At 40.8% G+C, this 13,058-nt stretch overlaps 1 protein-coding gene across 2 annotated transcripts in view; it reads left to right on the forward strand.

Annotated features, from left to right (window-relative positions):
- The first annotated feature begins 344 nt into the window (after positions 1–344).
- Positions 345–13,058, forward strand: part of KMO (kynurenine 3-monooxygenase) — a 30,031-nt gene continuing 17,317 nt past the window's right edge. The window contains exons 1-5 of one of the 2 annotated variants that reach the window (XM_007434919.3): positions 345–473; positions 1,993–2,062; positions 5,525–5,622; positions 9,153–9,242; positions 11,967–12,015. In XM_007434919.3, the coding sequence (XP_007434981.1) occupies positions 420–473; positions 1,993–2,062; positions 5,525–5,622; positions 9,153–9,242; positions 11,967–12,015 (361 nt within the window). In that variant the 5' untranslated portion in view covers positions 345–419. Of the gene's footprint in view, positions 474–1,992; positions 2,063–4,964; positions 5,067–5,524; positions 5,623–9,152; positions 9,243–11,966; positions 12,016–13,058 lie in introns of those variants that run through there. The other variant, XM_088133360.1, reaches the window with a different exon arrangement.

A 13,058-nucleotide genomic window follows, 5' to 3' on the forward strand; every position in this document is an offset into this window, starting at 1 on the left:
TACCTATAAGGGAAAAGAAGAAGAGGAAATCCCAAACTAGTCTGATGATTAAAAAAAAAAGATTGGATTCACAAAGGGAGCTGAGTGAGAAGCACCCTTCTACTTAGGATTTCCCTCCCCTTTTCTTTCTTTCCGTAGGCAACAGATGCCACATTTCAGATTCTTCCATGTTTTGTCTGGGAGGTGGTGGGGAGGGGGCGACCTTTGGTCTTGTCATTCTGCTGCTGAGAGTTACATTAGAGAATGAGCAACCTAGGAAGAGCAGGGTGCCGAAATGTCTTCTGCTTCAGCAAAATCTGGTTGGCCGTAGAGCTGAAGGGAGCCTCCTCCTTCTCCGCCCACCCTGCAAACATTTCCCTTTGATCGCAAGAAGACCGTGCGGGCTTGCTTTGCCTAGTAAAAGAAGAGGCGTTCAAACCATGGATTCTTCTGATACACAGGGGAAAAAAGTAGCTATAATTGGGGGAGGATTGGTAAGAACCTTTTCTTAATGTTTTTTTACTACAGTCACTGACCAGAATTGCAAACACCTTTTTTAAACGATCATTGCTAGGCAGTCTCTTGGTGAATACTGGCTGTGTTTTGTACCCATATATATTTACTTGATGGAGAAGAGTGAAACAGGAAACCTAACAAGGTCTTCTGTTTGGCTGAAAATGTTTCAACCTTCAACTGTGCTTTAGTGTGAAATATAAAAATACGTTTAAGCTGAAAATAGCTGCCCTTTCTGTGACGATAAGGGGTTGCATTCATGTCTTCTTGCCTATGTATGCACACAAGCATGTCGTAATACACTTTGGCTATTTATCATATGGGCTTTTTCAGTGGCTTTTGCAATATGTTTGCAAGAATGCTGCTGGCCCTGTTTGCTTTCACCAGTCCTCCCCTGTGAGTGGCAGCTACCTAGGTCCTTTTGAGTATTTTGGAGCACCATTTTATGGGGCCCCGTTTTATGGGGCAACAGTCTGCAGAAATCAGGAAGCTACCATAGGTCCTTCCATGTCTGTTGAGTACGGGACGGGGTGTGTGTGTGTGTGTTTGACCAAGAGAGATGAATTCTGTGAAGATAAAAAGTTTCTAAAAAAAACCATTGGTGTAAAATATTCTTTTTAATAATGTTATTTGTTTGCATACAAATGAATTGGGAAGAGACTTAAGTTGATGCTGTGTATGACTTTGCTCCTTGAACCTTTCTGAAGGAATTTGTTAAGTACAAATGACAAGTAATTGCCTGTTTATTGCTAAAAGATGTAAAGGTGTCCCTGTGTCTGAAGAAATAAGGATAAAGTAATGTGGAAATAAGAATATGGTCCATAAACAACTAGCCCATTTTGACTATCCTTAAAAGATGCTAACTGTAATACTATGATGTGAATGGCAGCAACTCAGTAGAGACAATTTTCCCAACTGAGAAGGGTCTGTGCACAAAAAATATACCTGTTAAAAGTTCGTGAAATTCACAGTTTCTGACTAGTTAAAAAAGAAGGCAATTCTAGAGACAATTTGTATTTGAGAAGAGATGGATTCTGGCATTTTCCACAAACATGCCTTAAATACAGAGTTGAGAGTGCTTGTGTGAAAAGATACATAAATATGAAATAAAACATGAAATAAAAATGAAAATATTTATAGCGAGGCAAAGGAATATCTTCAAACTTGCTTTGACTATTTTGAAAAGCAATGATTGAATAATTTCCTTATCCTTCATGGCTCTTTTTATAAAAGGAACTTCTCCGTGGATAGAAACAATAAAGTGGCATGTTCAAAATCCTCACACCATTTGTAGCAGTGGAAGGTCCCTCAGCATTTACGTTTGCTGACAAGAGCCTGGTTCACACAAAGAAGTCATTTGGGGGATTTGGTTTACCTGATTCTCCCCTACAGAAAATGCTTCAGATGCATCACACAGTTTAAAACCATGTGATATCCCCAAATCCTGCTCAGCATATTTCGGTTTGCAACTCAAAAACCACTCCAATGCTTTTGTTGCAGGTGGGTTCTCTAAATGCTTCTTTCTTTGCAAGAAGGGGATTCCAAGTAGAAATGTATGAAGCAAGATCAGGTATGATAATTTGATAATATCTGAATACTCTAAATGATAACCCTGTTTATATGGATGCCTGCAAATCTGACTGAAATGCTGTTCTTTTAGAAAAAATTATTAGCGTTTACAAATGCAAAGATAAAAGACTAATACGAACTAAGGAAAATATAAAAAATAAAGGAAAAAAGAGAAGTGTAAAGAGATAGAAAAAAGAAAGGAAAAAGGAAAAGGAAAAGAAGATATATAAAAGATGACCCTCCCCTCTCTCCAGCAAGTATAAACAATTTCAGTAACTTAGCACCTTCTCTAGTATTTGAATAAAAAAAAGATCTTTTCTTTCCATATCTCATCACTTATCGATAATCAAATTGTAAAAACTCATCATTCAATCCTAATCAGCAAAAGTCTATTGAGAGCTACCAGAACATATGTATTTTAACCTTAATCAAAGAAATCCATTTTGTAATCCAATTTATCACTTTCTCTAAGAAGTAAAGCAAAAGAAATCTCTCTCCATTTATAAACAGATCCTTAAAACCTCATCACTCAGTCCTGATTTTTTAAAAAAAATCCCATTAATAGCTAACAGAAACCAGAACATATATTTTAACCCTGGTCAAATAAATTCACTTTGTAAACCTTCTGATTACTTTTAAAGAGCTTGATCTATAATCCTGTCAAATAATGTTCCACAAGTTGATTTCTTATCATTTTCTCTTTGTCTCCTTTCAGGAACAGCTTCAGTAGTTTTTCTTTGTGTCCTCTCAAAAACAGCTTAATTGGTTTAACGCATTCCTTTTGTAAATCCAAGATAAGAAGGTTTTCCAAATCACTCATCTGATTTATTATTTATATATCTCCTTTAATTATTATGACATCAGTTGCTTTCATTTGTGGATCCATTTTGACATCTTTTTCCATATCACTCTTATACTCTGACATTTTAAAATCCATTTTCAGATCCACAGCATCTTTTTCCATATCACTTTTATAATCCAGCCTTTTTAAAAACTCCAAATCCACATTCAAATCAACCTGAATTTCTATTTTATCCAGTCAACAAAACTTTCCCATGGGAGGATTTCTTACAATTAATTTCAAAATCTTCATATATTCTTTTATAAATTTTAAAACACCCCACAGGAAATATTCTTTCAAGTCCATCTAGCCCTTTAACTTTCCAAAATCCACATTCTAGTCTCCTTTTTGCTGTTTTCTAAAAAGTAAATCTTTTCTTTTTAATCCTTACACCTACATGGAGCTTCTTTCATCCAGGGTGGAAGGAGATTCTCTTGCCCTTTGGAAGGTTCTTAACTTCTAAAAAATCAGTAAAAAAGCAGCTTCCTAAAGTAATTAAGAGAGGAAGTAGGCGAACCCAGTGTGTCTTTGAAAGGCACCAAACCATGACTTAGGCAGGATGGTTTTCCCCCAGCTCCCAGAACTCTCAGACCTGCTGGCAATTGCTATTTTACAATTTCTTCACAGGGAGATTCTGTATGGAGCAAATTTGTGGGTGATCCTTGTCCTCTCCTTGATCCGGAGAGTAGTCCCAAGGAGCCAATGCATTCACCGGCTCCTCTTTCGACTACGGTTGTCGGCTCCGGAAAGCAGAGCCATGTTCAGTCTGCCATTGCTGTCTTCAGAAGTCTCTGAAATGCTGTTCTTGAAACTTCTAATTCTTTCAGAAGTGGAGATCTTATAGTATTAAATCACCAAGAGACGTTGGTAATTAGCATTATTTAAAATAATAATAAAAATTTCAGTGGTGATTTAAATTTTCCAGATCAAATACAGGATCTCAGCTATCCTTATATTTGCAGGCTAGGTCAATGTTACCTGTTTCTAAACTTCACATCAGCGAATAACCTTACAGTTGAGAAGATAAAATCATATAAATGGCCAGGAATTGTCTTGCTAGGATCAGGGTCAACAAGAGCCTCGATGGGAAGCCCTTGTCAGATTTTTCTTTTCAAAGAGAGGGAATTCTACCCCCTCAGTTTTCCAAGTGTTCCGAGGGAACATGATTAGACAAGCTCATATACAGGTAGTTATGACCATTCGTTCAGCTACCATTCAAAGTTACGAAGGTACTGAACAAAAGGACTTAAACTGGTCTTCGAAGTTCTGGCCGTTGCAGTGCCACCGCGGTCGCGTGAACAAATTTTGGTGCCTGGTAACCTGCTCACACTTATGACCAGGTGCAGCATCTTGCAGTCATGTGATTGCCGTTTGCACCCTTCCCTGCCAGTTTCCAACAAGCAAAGTCAGTGGGAGGCCAGCAAGGAAGGTCACAAGTTGCTGGGGTAAGTCTCTCCCCCACAGGCCTTTCTTCGCTCGCTTGCATGGACCACGCCCTCCTTCCCCTCTTTGCTCACACACATCCCATGCCCTCTTTCCCCAGCCTCCCTGTGCTTGCACACACATATGCACGCACCCCTCGCCCTCTTTCCATGGCCTCCCTGCACTCGCACGCACATACCCCACATCTTGGGTTATGATGACAACTGGGACTGCCTGGATTGCTGTCACTAAACGATGTGGTCACGAGACATCATACTTTACAACCATATTGCTTAGCGATGACAATCCCAGTCCCAATTGCAGTTGTAACTCGAGGACTGCCTGTAGTTGAATAGCTTGTATGTATCTATAACTTTTTCCCCTTTTGAAAAAATCCAAACAATATTTCTGAGATCAGTTTTCAGTGTACTATCCTGTGTGCCCAATCCAGCCCTTGAATTAGAGGACTTGTCTCCCTGGAGGTAAGAATCTGGCTCATTAAAACCATCTATTGGCTGAAACTTATAGGTGGGTGTGGCTACATTTATACTTGCTGACCATTTTGATCAAGCTGGATAAAAATGCCAGCTTCATTCCTTACATTGCTGGTGATTTAATACTGTTTTAAAAAAATATTCAGGGGATGACCAAAAGGGGTGCTAGGGAAGACCCAGAGGAAGAGACCTACAAGCAGACCCTTCTGCAGCTCTGTGACCAGATGTTTTCCTCTGGCTGGTGTCAGGTACAAGAAGGAGATCAGCAATGGAATCAACAGTGTGTGGGGGAAACTGAATTTTGGTGCTTGAAAAGCAGCCTATTGTCAGGCAGCATCCAAAAAGGGAGGGCAAGGGAGTCAGAATAATGTAAGCAACATTGCAATGCAACCCTCTTCCACCCCGTCCCCCCCGATCTTACAAAGCCATCTCCCCCAAGGGCAGAAATTTGCTGTGAGGTTGCTTTCATTATTTGGACAGACTGACTCAAAGGCACCAAAAAAAGTGGGGGGGAAAGGATGCCCATCCATGAGATACAACATGCCATTCATATTCTTCTGCTATCCTTAAGGGAAAAAATTGCCTAGTTCTACCCTTGTACAAATCAATGTTCTGACAGTGAGTAATAAGGAATTATGAACATTTTTCATACCAGCAATATAATATCTTAAGGCACGTGATAAATGGATGGTTCATTTCATTTCAGATATCCGTGGTTCAAGTGTAACTCGTGGCAGGAGCATTAATTTGGCCTTGTCTCATAGGGGACGGCAAGCTCTCAAGGCAGTTGGGATGGAAGATCAGGTGACTATGCCTTAAAGAGAAAGATCTAACATTCTTTGCAGCAGGGGGATTATAGGATTGCTGTTTGTTTATTAATAACGTTTCTAGGGCACCCAGTCCTGAAGGACTCTGAGCAGCATAATGTAAATGTTTACATATAATATATAATAATAATTTTTTAAAAACCCCGTCATTTATTGTGATGCCCCCATGTATCTCATGCTGAAAAGGATGCTGATTTCATGATCTGGAAGCAAGAACATTGCTGGAGCTCTTGGCAGGCAGAGTTTAGGCACAGTGTGAGTGTCTGAGGAGGTGGAGTCGAGCACACACTGGGAGGGTGCTTGGATCAGAGATTAGCCCCACGAGCAGGGCTCAAGGAGGGTGTGTGTGCAGGCAGATTCAAGGAAACAGGAGTGGAATTACTGAAAAGGAGAGCGTGGGATGTGCATTTGCATACCAAGTTTCCTGAGCTGAAGGAGAGACATAAACAAGGCTGACTGGCCTATCAGAAAGCATAGTGTAGCCTTGGAATGCCAAGAGGTGAGCTGGAGTCAGAGCCAAGGCCAACAGTGTAATGGGAATCAGAGACACATAGCATGGAGCATAAAACTGGATGTAAAACTGGTTCCAGCAATGGAGGCGTGGTGCCGGCATTGTCTCAATCCTTGAACAACCCTACTGAGCTACTGTGCTACTGAGGAGGCAGACAGCCTACCAAATCTGATGGCTGCTTACTAATGAGTCACCTCCTGTGGATGTGCAGGGATCTAGTGCCTGGCAACTGCATTGGTTGGGGAGGCCTCTTTCCTGGCAGAATAGGGACATGATAGGACAAGACTTCATCCAGGGAAACAGAGGGCTCTCCAGCGTCACTGAGCCTGCTCTTTGGGCCATGCATCCTCCCCCACTTTGTTTCTGGATGGAACTGGATGATCCAATGAAAGGCATGAGCGTCTGCAGCATCCTCCCCAAACCATTCCTTCAAGCCATATGCTCTCCAGTCAGTTAAATACTGCAGAACTCTGTGGGGCTGTAGGAGTTGAGGTTTTGGTGGACCTCATATTCTTCATGGTTGTCCACAAACACTGGTAGAGGTGATGCTGGAGTTCATAAACCAGATGTGATGTGATACCCAAACCAGGGGAGGTTGGTGAAAGAGAGGGTGGAGCCAATAAGAGGGCAGAAGTAGGAGCTTTAGGTGATGGGATTGATCTGTGCCAGGATGGGAAAGGGACTGTCAGCCACACTAGGTAGACCAGACTAGGAAATCAACTCCACAGATAGTCTAAAACTACTCTTATTGAAATTGGCTATAATAATAGAATCTTGCAAGTCTGACTTTGCTGTACCTCCTCCTTATATTTCAGTAAATTAGGGAACTTCTGTCTTCCAAATATTATCAGGACATTCTGGCCTTAAAAAATGTTTTACCATTTGTTGCCTTGGCAACAGAGCTGGCATATCTCCATCAAAGTAATCTTCCTTTTTCTCTATAGGGACCAATATATCACACTGTAGCTAGTATGTTTGACCTCACAGAGGCAGGTGCTTTGTCACTAGCCAGACCCAGTCATTGACTTTTCAGGGGTGGTCTTGCTTGGTGGACAAAATTTTTATACCACTCCTTGGCTGCCAGTAATTATTAGTGGAGTATGTTATGGATGGTCTGCAGTTCATATAATGATATGTGGTGAACAGATAGCGATCCACTTTCAGGAGACCAAACAAAGTCTTCCAGAACCCACCAGTGAAATGGACCATATAATATGAGACAATACAAGCAGGCAAGCCATGCAACTGGAAAACATAATGGAGAAACAGATTGGCAGTCCCCTTGGTGGTTGGGACCCTTGCAAGGGATGAAGTGCCCCATTTTAGTAAAATGATCCACCACCACCAGTATGGTGGTGAACCCTTGAGAGTGTGGGATGTTGGTAATAAAATCCACGAAAGGGGTCTTCCAGGGGCCTGAAGGCATTGATAGAGGTTGAAAGAGGCCAGTAGGTTTGAACAAGACATCTTTAGCCTGAGGACAGGCAGGACAATTGTTACATACCAAATCTGAAGGGATCCTTGATAGCAAGCAGCTCTTTCTCTCAGATAATGTAGTTGACATCAACCAGGCTCAACCTCCTTGAGTGAAAGATACAGGGCAAGGCTTGTAGATCTGATGTTGTGGAATGCAGGAGGACTACTATAATGGTCACATTAGAAGCATTGGCTTCAGCTACGAAGGGCTTCACAGGGTCAGGATGGTGCAGAAGGAGGACCAACACAAACATCTCCTTCAGGCAGTGGAAATCCCACTGCATTTCAGGACCCCATTGGAATGGCCCTTTGTTTCAGAGTAGCCCAGAGATGGGAGTGGTGATGTGTTAGAAGGCAGGGTAGGCGGTAGATGTTTGCCAGCCCCAGAAATCGCTACACATCTTTTTTTGCTCTTTGGGGGATTAGCTGGGTTACTTGAACCTTGGCAGCATCCATGGCCAGGCCTAAGCACAGTACCCCAGGAATTTGACCTTGGTGAAGTCACATGTATGCTTTTCCAGTGTGGTATATAGCAGTGCTTTCTGAGATGCTGCAGGGTGACTTGACATACATGGAACGCTCCTGTGGTGCCTTGCTTGAGGAGGCATGCCTGTGCTGGCAGAGAAGGCACTTGGCAACACCCATATCCAGGAAAGCAGGGAATGCTCAGCATCCTTTACAACCCAATCTGTTGATGCTCCTTGGGCTTGACAGTTGAAGAACATGGAATTATTAGAAAGAAGAACTGAAATGCTGGAAGAAAGTATATATTTTTTCTTATGATGGATTTAAGAGGGAATTATTCCATCTCCCTTTCGGATGTTTTAATTACCAGGCAGAAGAAAACTGCAAACAACTACACAAAACTCAGCAGGGAATTGAGAAGGGTAGAGCATGCAGAAGGCCAGAGCTCATTTTGAGGGTGCTCTTGAATTGTTAATCTTCAGATAGATGGATTATAAATAACAAATATAGGAAGATAATGTTACAAGTCGATACTGATGATGGGTTCAAACTCTCTTAGGCAAGTGGGCACATTTGGGCTTGAGAATATGACACAGCATCTGTCAGGGAGCAAGGCTTGCTTTCCATAGAAGGGCGGCCACAGCATAACATTTCAAGATTCTAAACAGCAACAGTTAAACAGTTAAACTGAAAGTAACTTGCTTCCAAACCAAACGCTATTCAGAGACAACTCTTTCTTACTTTCTTTGCCTGAGCATGTTTTTTGGCCCACTGGTATCTGCTGACATGGAAATCCTGCTATATCCATGATTGGTTGGGGGCTACAACTGCCCGTCCACCTTATTTTTTATTTTTTTCATCCATGAGATACTTCAAGAACAGGTTATTTATTATTATCTTTAAATTAGGGCTATCATAACTGGGCTTCAAAAATCTAGACAACTATCCTAAACCTCCCCCGCCCCCCCAACATTGAGCCTTTTGAAATTCCAACCAGTTGTTTGTGGCTTTAAAAAAAAATTCAATTACAAAAAAAAATTTTTTTTGAATTTCAGATTGTGTCCAAAGGCATCCCCATGAGGGGAAGGAGAATTCACACACTCTCAGGCAAAAGATATTCAATTTTTTATGGAACAAAAAGCCAGGTACCGTGTTAAATATTCCTTTAGCTTTTGTAGTTTATTCTTGTGTATAATTCTTAGGATATAGCTAATGAAAAGTCTGCTACTATTATGAACAGAGGCACTACTGAGAGTATGTGTATATTTTCTGGAAGTATGAGCAGGACACAAATGGCACCTTCCGACATTGCAGCCATCTTTAGCATTGCTCTCAGTGGAAACTGGGATCAGCAGGAGTGCACAGCACACAGCAGATTTCCCTTTTGCTGTGTTAATTTTGCCTAGGGGAGAATAGAAAGATGTACTTGTGGACTTGCTGTTTACTCCTGGTGATCTAGCATATAACAATCATCCCTGCTCTTATATATGCATGTTCTCTCTTTTTCTTCTACTTCTTCTAAAATGTGACGACATGTTGGAAGAATGGAATGAAATTTGGGGAACTGGCTTGTGGCATATATATTCAAATAGAGTTAAAAAAAAAGAAAACCACGGGGTGACTATGCAGTCATTGATGAATAAATGTCACTGGATTAGAAATTAAAATCAAAATGCTGTCCCCATAGATTAGGCCCATATTCAGTGCAATTCATACAAGCAGCTTGTGCTATACAGTAATTTCAGGTAAGCTCTGCTAGAAATTCAACAGTGACTGTGGAGAAGAGGGTGTCTCTAAAATATTGCAGCCTTGATTTGGTAGCCTTCAAAATGGGCTCTTCTAAGTCTTCTCTACTTTCACCTAACAGAGTGATGTTGGCTGCCTATCTTAAATGGTTATAGTGTTTTGGACGGCTATTTTGATTCTAACCTTTTTCAGTCTCTGTGCCATAATTGTTGACACAGAGCTATTAGCACATTAACTTCCTTTTCTTCTGTAGCTTTATATAATTCAATATCTGGTACTTTCCTATTTGATGATGGGTGTACTTTCTTTTGTACCTCACTTTCTAGACGAGTCAGTTCCTGAATATATTCCTTCTGTGCCAACATTTCTATCATTTTGTAATCTTGTTTGTAAAGGGTTTCAGTATAGTCTTTGTCTGCCTCATCAGATTAATCAGAGTATTCCTATCTTAGTGGTAATTGTTCTTATGATGTATCTGACCTTAAAAGCATCTCTTTTCTTAATAATGTTTTTCTACTTTTTTCCATTTGTTGGCATTCTTGATGGAGATATCCTATCTTGCTGTTTCTTACTTGTCACTGAAGTCTGTGTGTCCTTCTTGTTGCCCAGAGCTATCATCCTTTATCTCTGTTTGTCTATCACAAATGCTCGTTTTGAAAGCCACTTGGATTTTTTCTTCTTTGACATTTTGGGAATAATTTTTTCCATTTTTCTTTTCAGAATGTCTTTTATCTCATCCCCCACCTCTTCAGGTTCTGTTTCACATAAATTAAGCATACCAATTCTATTCCTTTTGTTCCTTTCTGACCAAGTGTCCGTATGTCAAATCTTGCTGTCACATTTACTCTCTTCAATTTAATCCGTGTATTTGACACTGGAAATTCATTGTCTGTTTGACATTCTGTATCTGAAAATATCCTGGCTGACTGGGATGCACTTCTCCATTTTCTGTGTCCTGTGATGTATTTTGGCATCTTGTGATGCCTATGTGTAGAGTCTGTTTATACTGCTTGAATCAAGTGTTGGGAGTAAACAAAGCATTCTCTTTGCCAACCTTTGTTAACCTGTCTCCTGCATTATTGCAGTTGCCCATTCTAAATTTTCCTCTAATTCTAGGTTCCTCCATTTCTCCTATGTTTGTATTCTGTTTACCCATTTCTTGATGTTGTGTTAAGCATTTCCTGCAGTTTGCCTTATAATTCTGAATGCCTTTCGCCTTTGCATTTATAATAGGTTCACACATTTTATTACACTGATGGTTGCCTGGTATCCACTAATTTTAATAGATGTTATTTCTGTCCTCCTTTGGGTTTTAACTAAGCATATACTTAGCATTTTCCTTTTTGAGCATCACTGCCATTCTGATCCTTCCTGTGACCTCATATAAGAGTATATAATGTAATCATCTGATTTAAAGTGACCAATTCCAATCCATCTAAAATCCTAAAGGATCAAATTTAGTATGCTTCATTTCTGCTTTGATAATTTCAGGTTTTCTTCGGCTCATGCTTCTCACATTCTCTGTTCCAATTGTACATGGCCTTGTTTCAGCACTGGTACCACCAGTGACCAGATGTCCTTGCGATTTTGGCCCGGTGAGCTCATCGCTTCCAGATTTACCCGTGAATTATTTAATATTCACCCCCAGTATCTAAAACTGTGCTGACCTGAGGGTGATGGTATCTCGCCATCTGGCATTCAAACTTGCCTAAAGTTTCAGCCATGCCTACTGTATACAGGAGGGCTTTGCAATTGCTTTCTGTGTTTGGGGTTGGAGATGTTTCTTCTAGGTTTTGGCTTCTCTCATGTCTGCATAGCCCTGCTTGCTGTGGTCCCTGTTGTGGGCTACCTTTAGCCTTTCTGTCTTACCAGCAAGGCTGACCCTGAAGCTCATATTCCCACAGCATTGCTCTCAGAGCTGTTAAAAATGCTGGGTCCTCCCAGCACATCAAGATGGTAATCCTTTGGGATGGGCTTTCAGTTACCATGGTCTCTGGTCATGAAAAGAATCTAAGATTTGTATTCCTAAAAATTTGGAGAGTATTGTACAAGGGTATATTCAAATACAGTTAAACATGTATAATACTCTGTGTCTTATTTTGTTTTTGTTTGTTTTTTGATAGTATATTCTCTCTATAGATCGAGCAAATTTGAATAAGGAATTATTAACTGGTAAGTGTGGCTTAATCTGTTTTGGTCCCTTCTCAATTTATTGCATTTAAAGTAATGCTGTGTTTGAGGCAGTATCATTACTCGCATGGAATCAAGATATAAGAAGGATGAATTGCTATTTACGGTTTAAAATTAGTGGTTTAAATTCACATCCCCCTCTTAAAACGAGCATGTTAGCAGTTCAGCAAATATGTCTTCAAACCGCTTCCACCATAATTCTAAAATCAATGCTGTCTTCTTCTCCTTTTGCATGAGCTAAGACCACAAGTGGTCTATGTATGGTGTAGAAAGAGGGAGAGAGGTCAAACCCAGCAGCTCAGCACAGTCCACTGAAGAGACCAACTCTCTAAAACCCAGCAGCTCTCTGCAGCCTGCCGACCAGCAGCCAGGTTCTAAGTGTAGGTTTATCACTCTTCCAAAGTATCACACCTCCATAAGCTCAGGCAAGCTGAACATCTGGGTAACTGCAAGCCAGAGGATTTACCCAGTCATTTCGCTTTAGACACCTGGCAAGCAGGAATTGAGAACATGAACATTTCGTAGCAAGCCAAAACAGAGACAGTAGAAAAGCAATAATGGGAATAGCGAATGTTATGTTGGTAGAAGTTACTGCCCCCGCCCTCCATTGAAGAACAGGAGAACAGCACTTTCACCTTGCTCAGAGCTGGTAGAGTTCTGGCTGCTTGCAGTGAGCAACTATCGTACTGCAGCCAAAGACCTGAGTATGTTGGAGTGGGCTGGAGTGACCTGTTTTTCACCATACGGTTGGTCTCTGTGGCACAAAATAAACATTCTTAGTTATTGAGAAGGCTAAGGCAGGAAGTAAGAAAGTGGATGCATATAAACCGCATCAAGTGCCAAAAACCAAATCTTGTGTTGGCACACATACGTCAGGCCAAATTACCGGCATCTAATAACAGGGATCTTAGTGAATGGACTGGATGAGACAAACTGACGTGGTTAGTAAATGAGTTATATTCTACACATGTATTTGTTACAGAAATATTTTCTTACAAACAGTTGTTCAGATCTCTACCCCTAGG

Source organism: Python bivittatus, unplaced genomic scaffold (genome assembly GCF_059951505.1).
Source record: "Python bivittatus isolate LINGU-HERP-01145 unplaced genomic scaffold, Pbiv_v1 ctg000020_np1212, whole genome shotgun sequence".
Classification (NCBI taxonomy): domain Eukaryota; kingdom Metazoa; phylum Chordata; class Lepidosauria; order Squamata; family Pythonidae; genus Python; species Python bivittatus.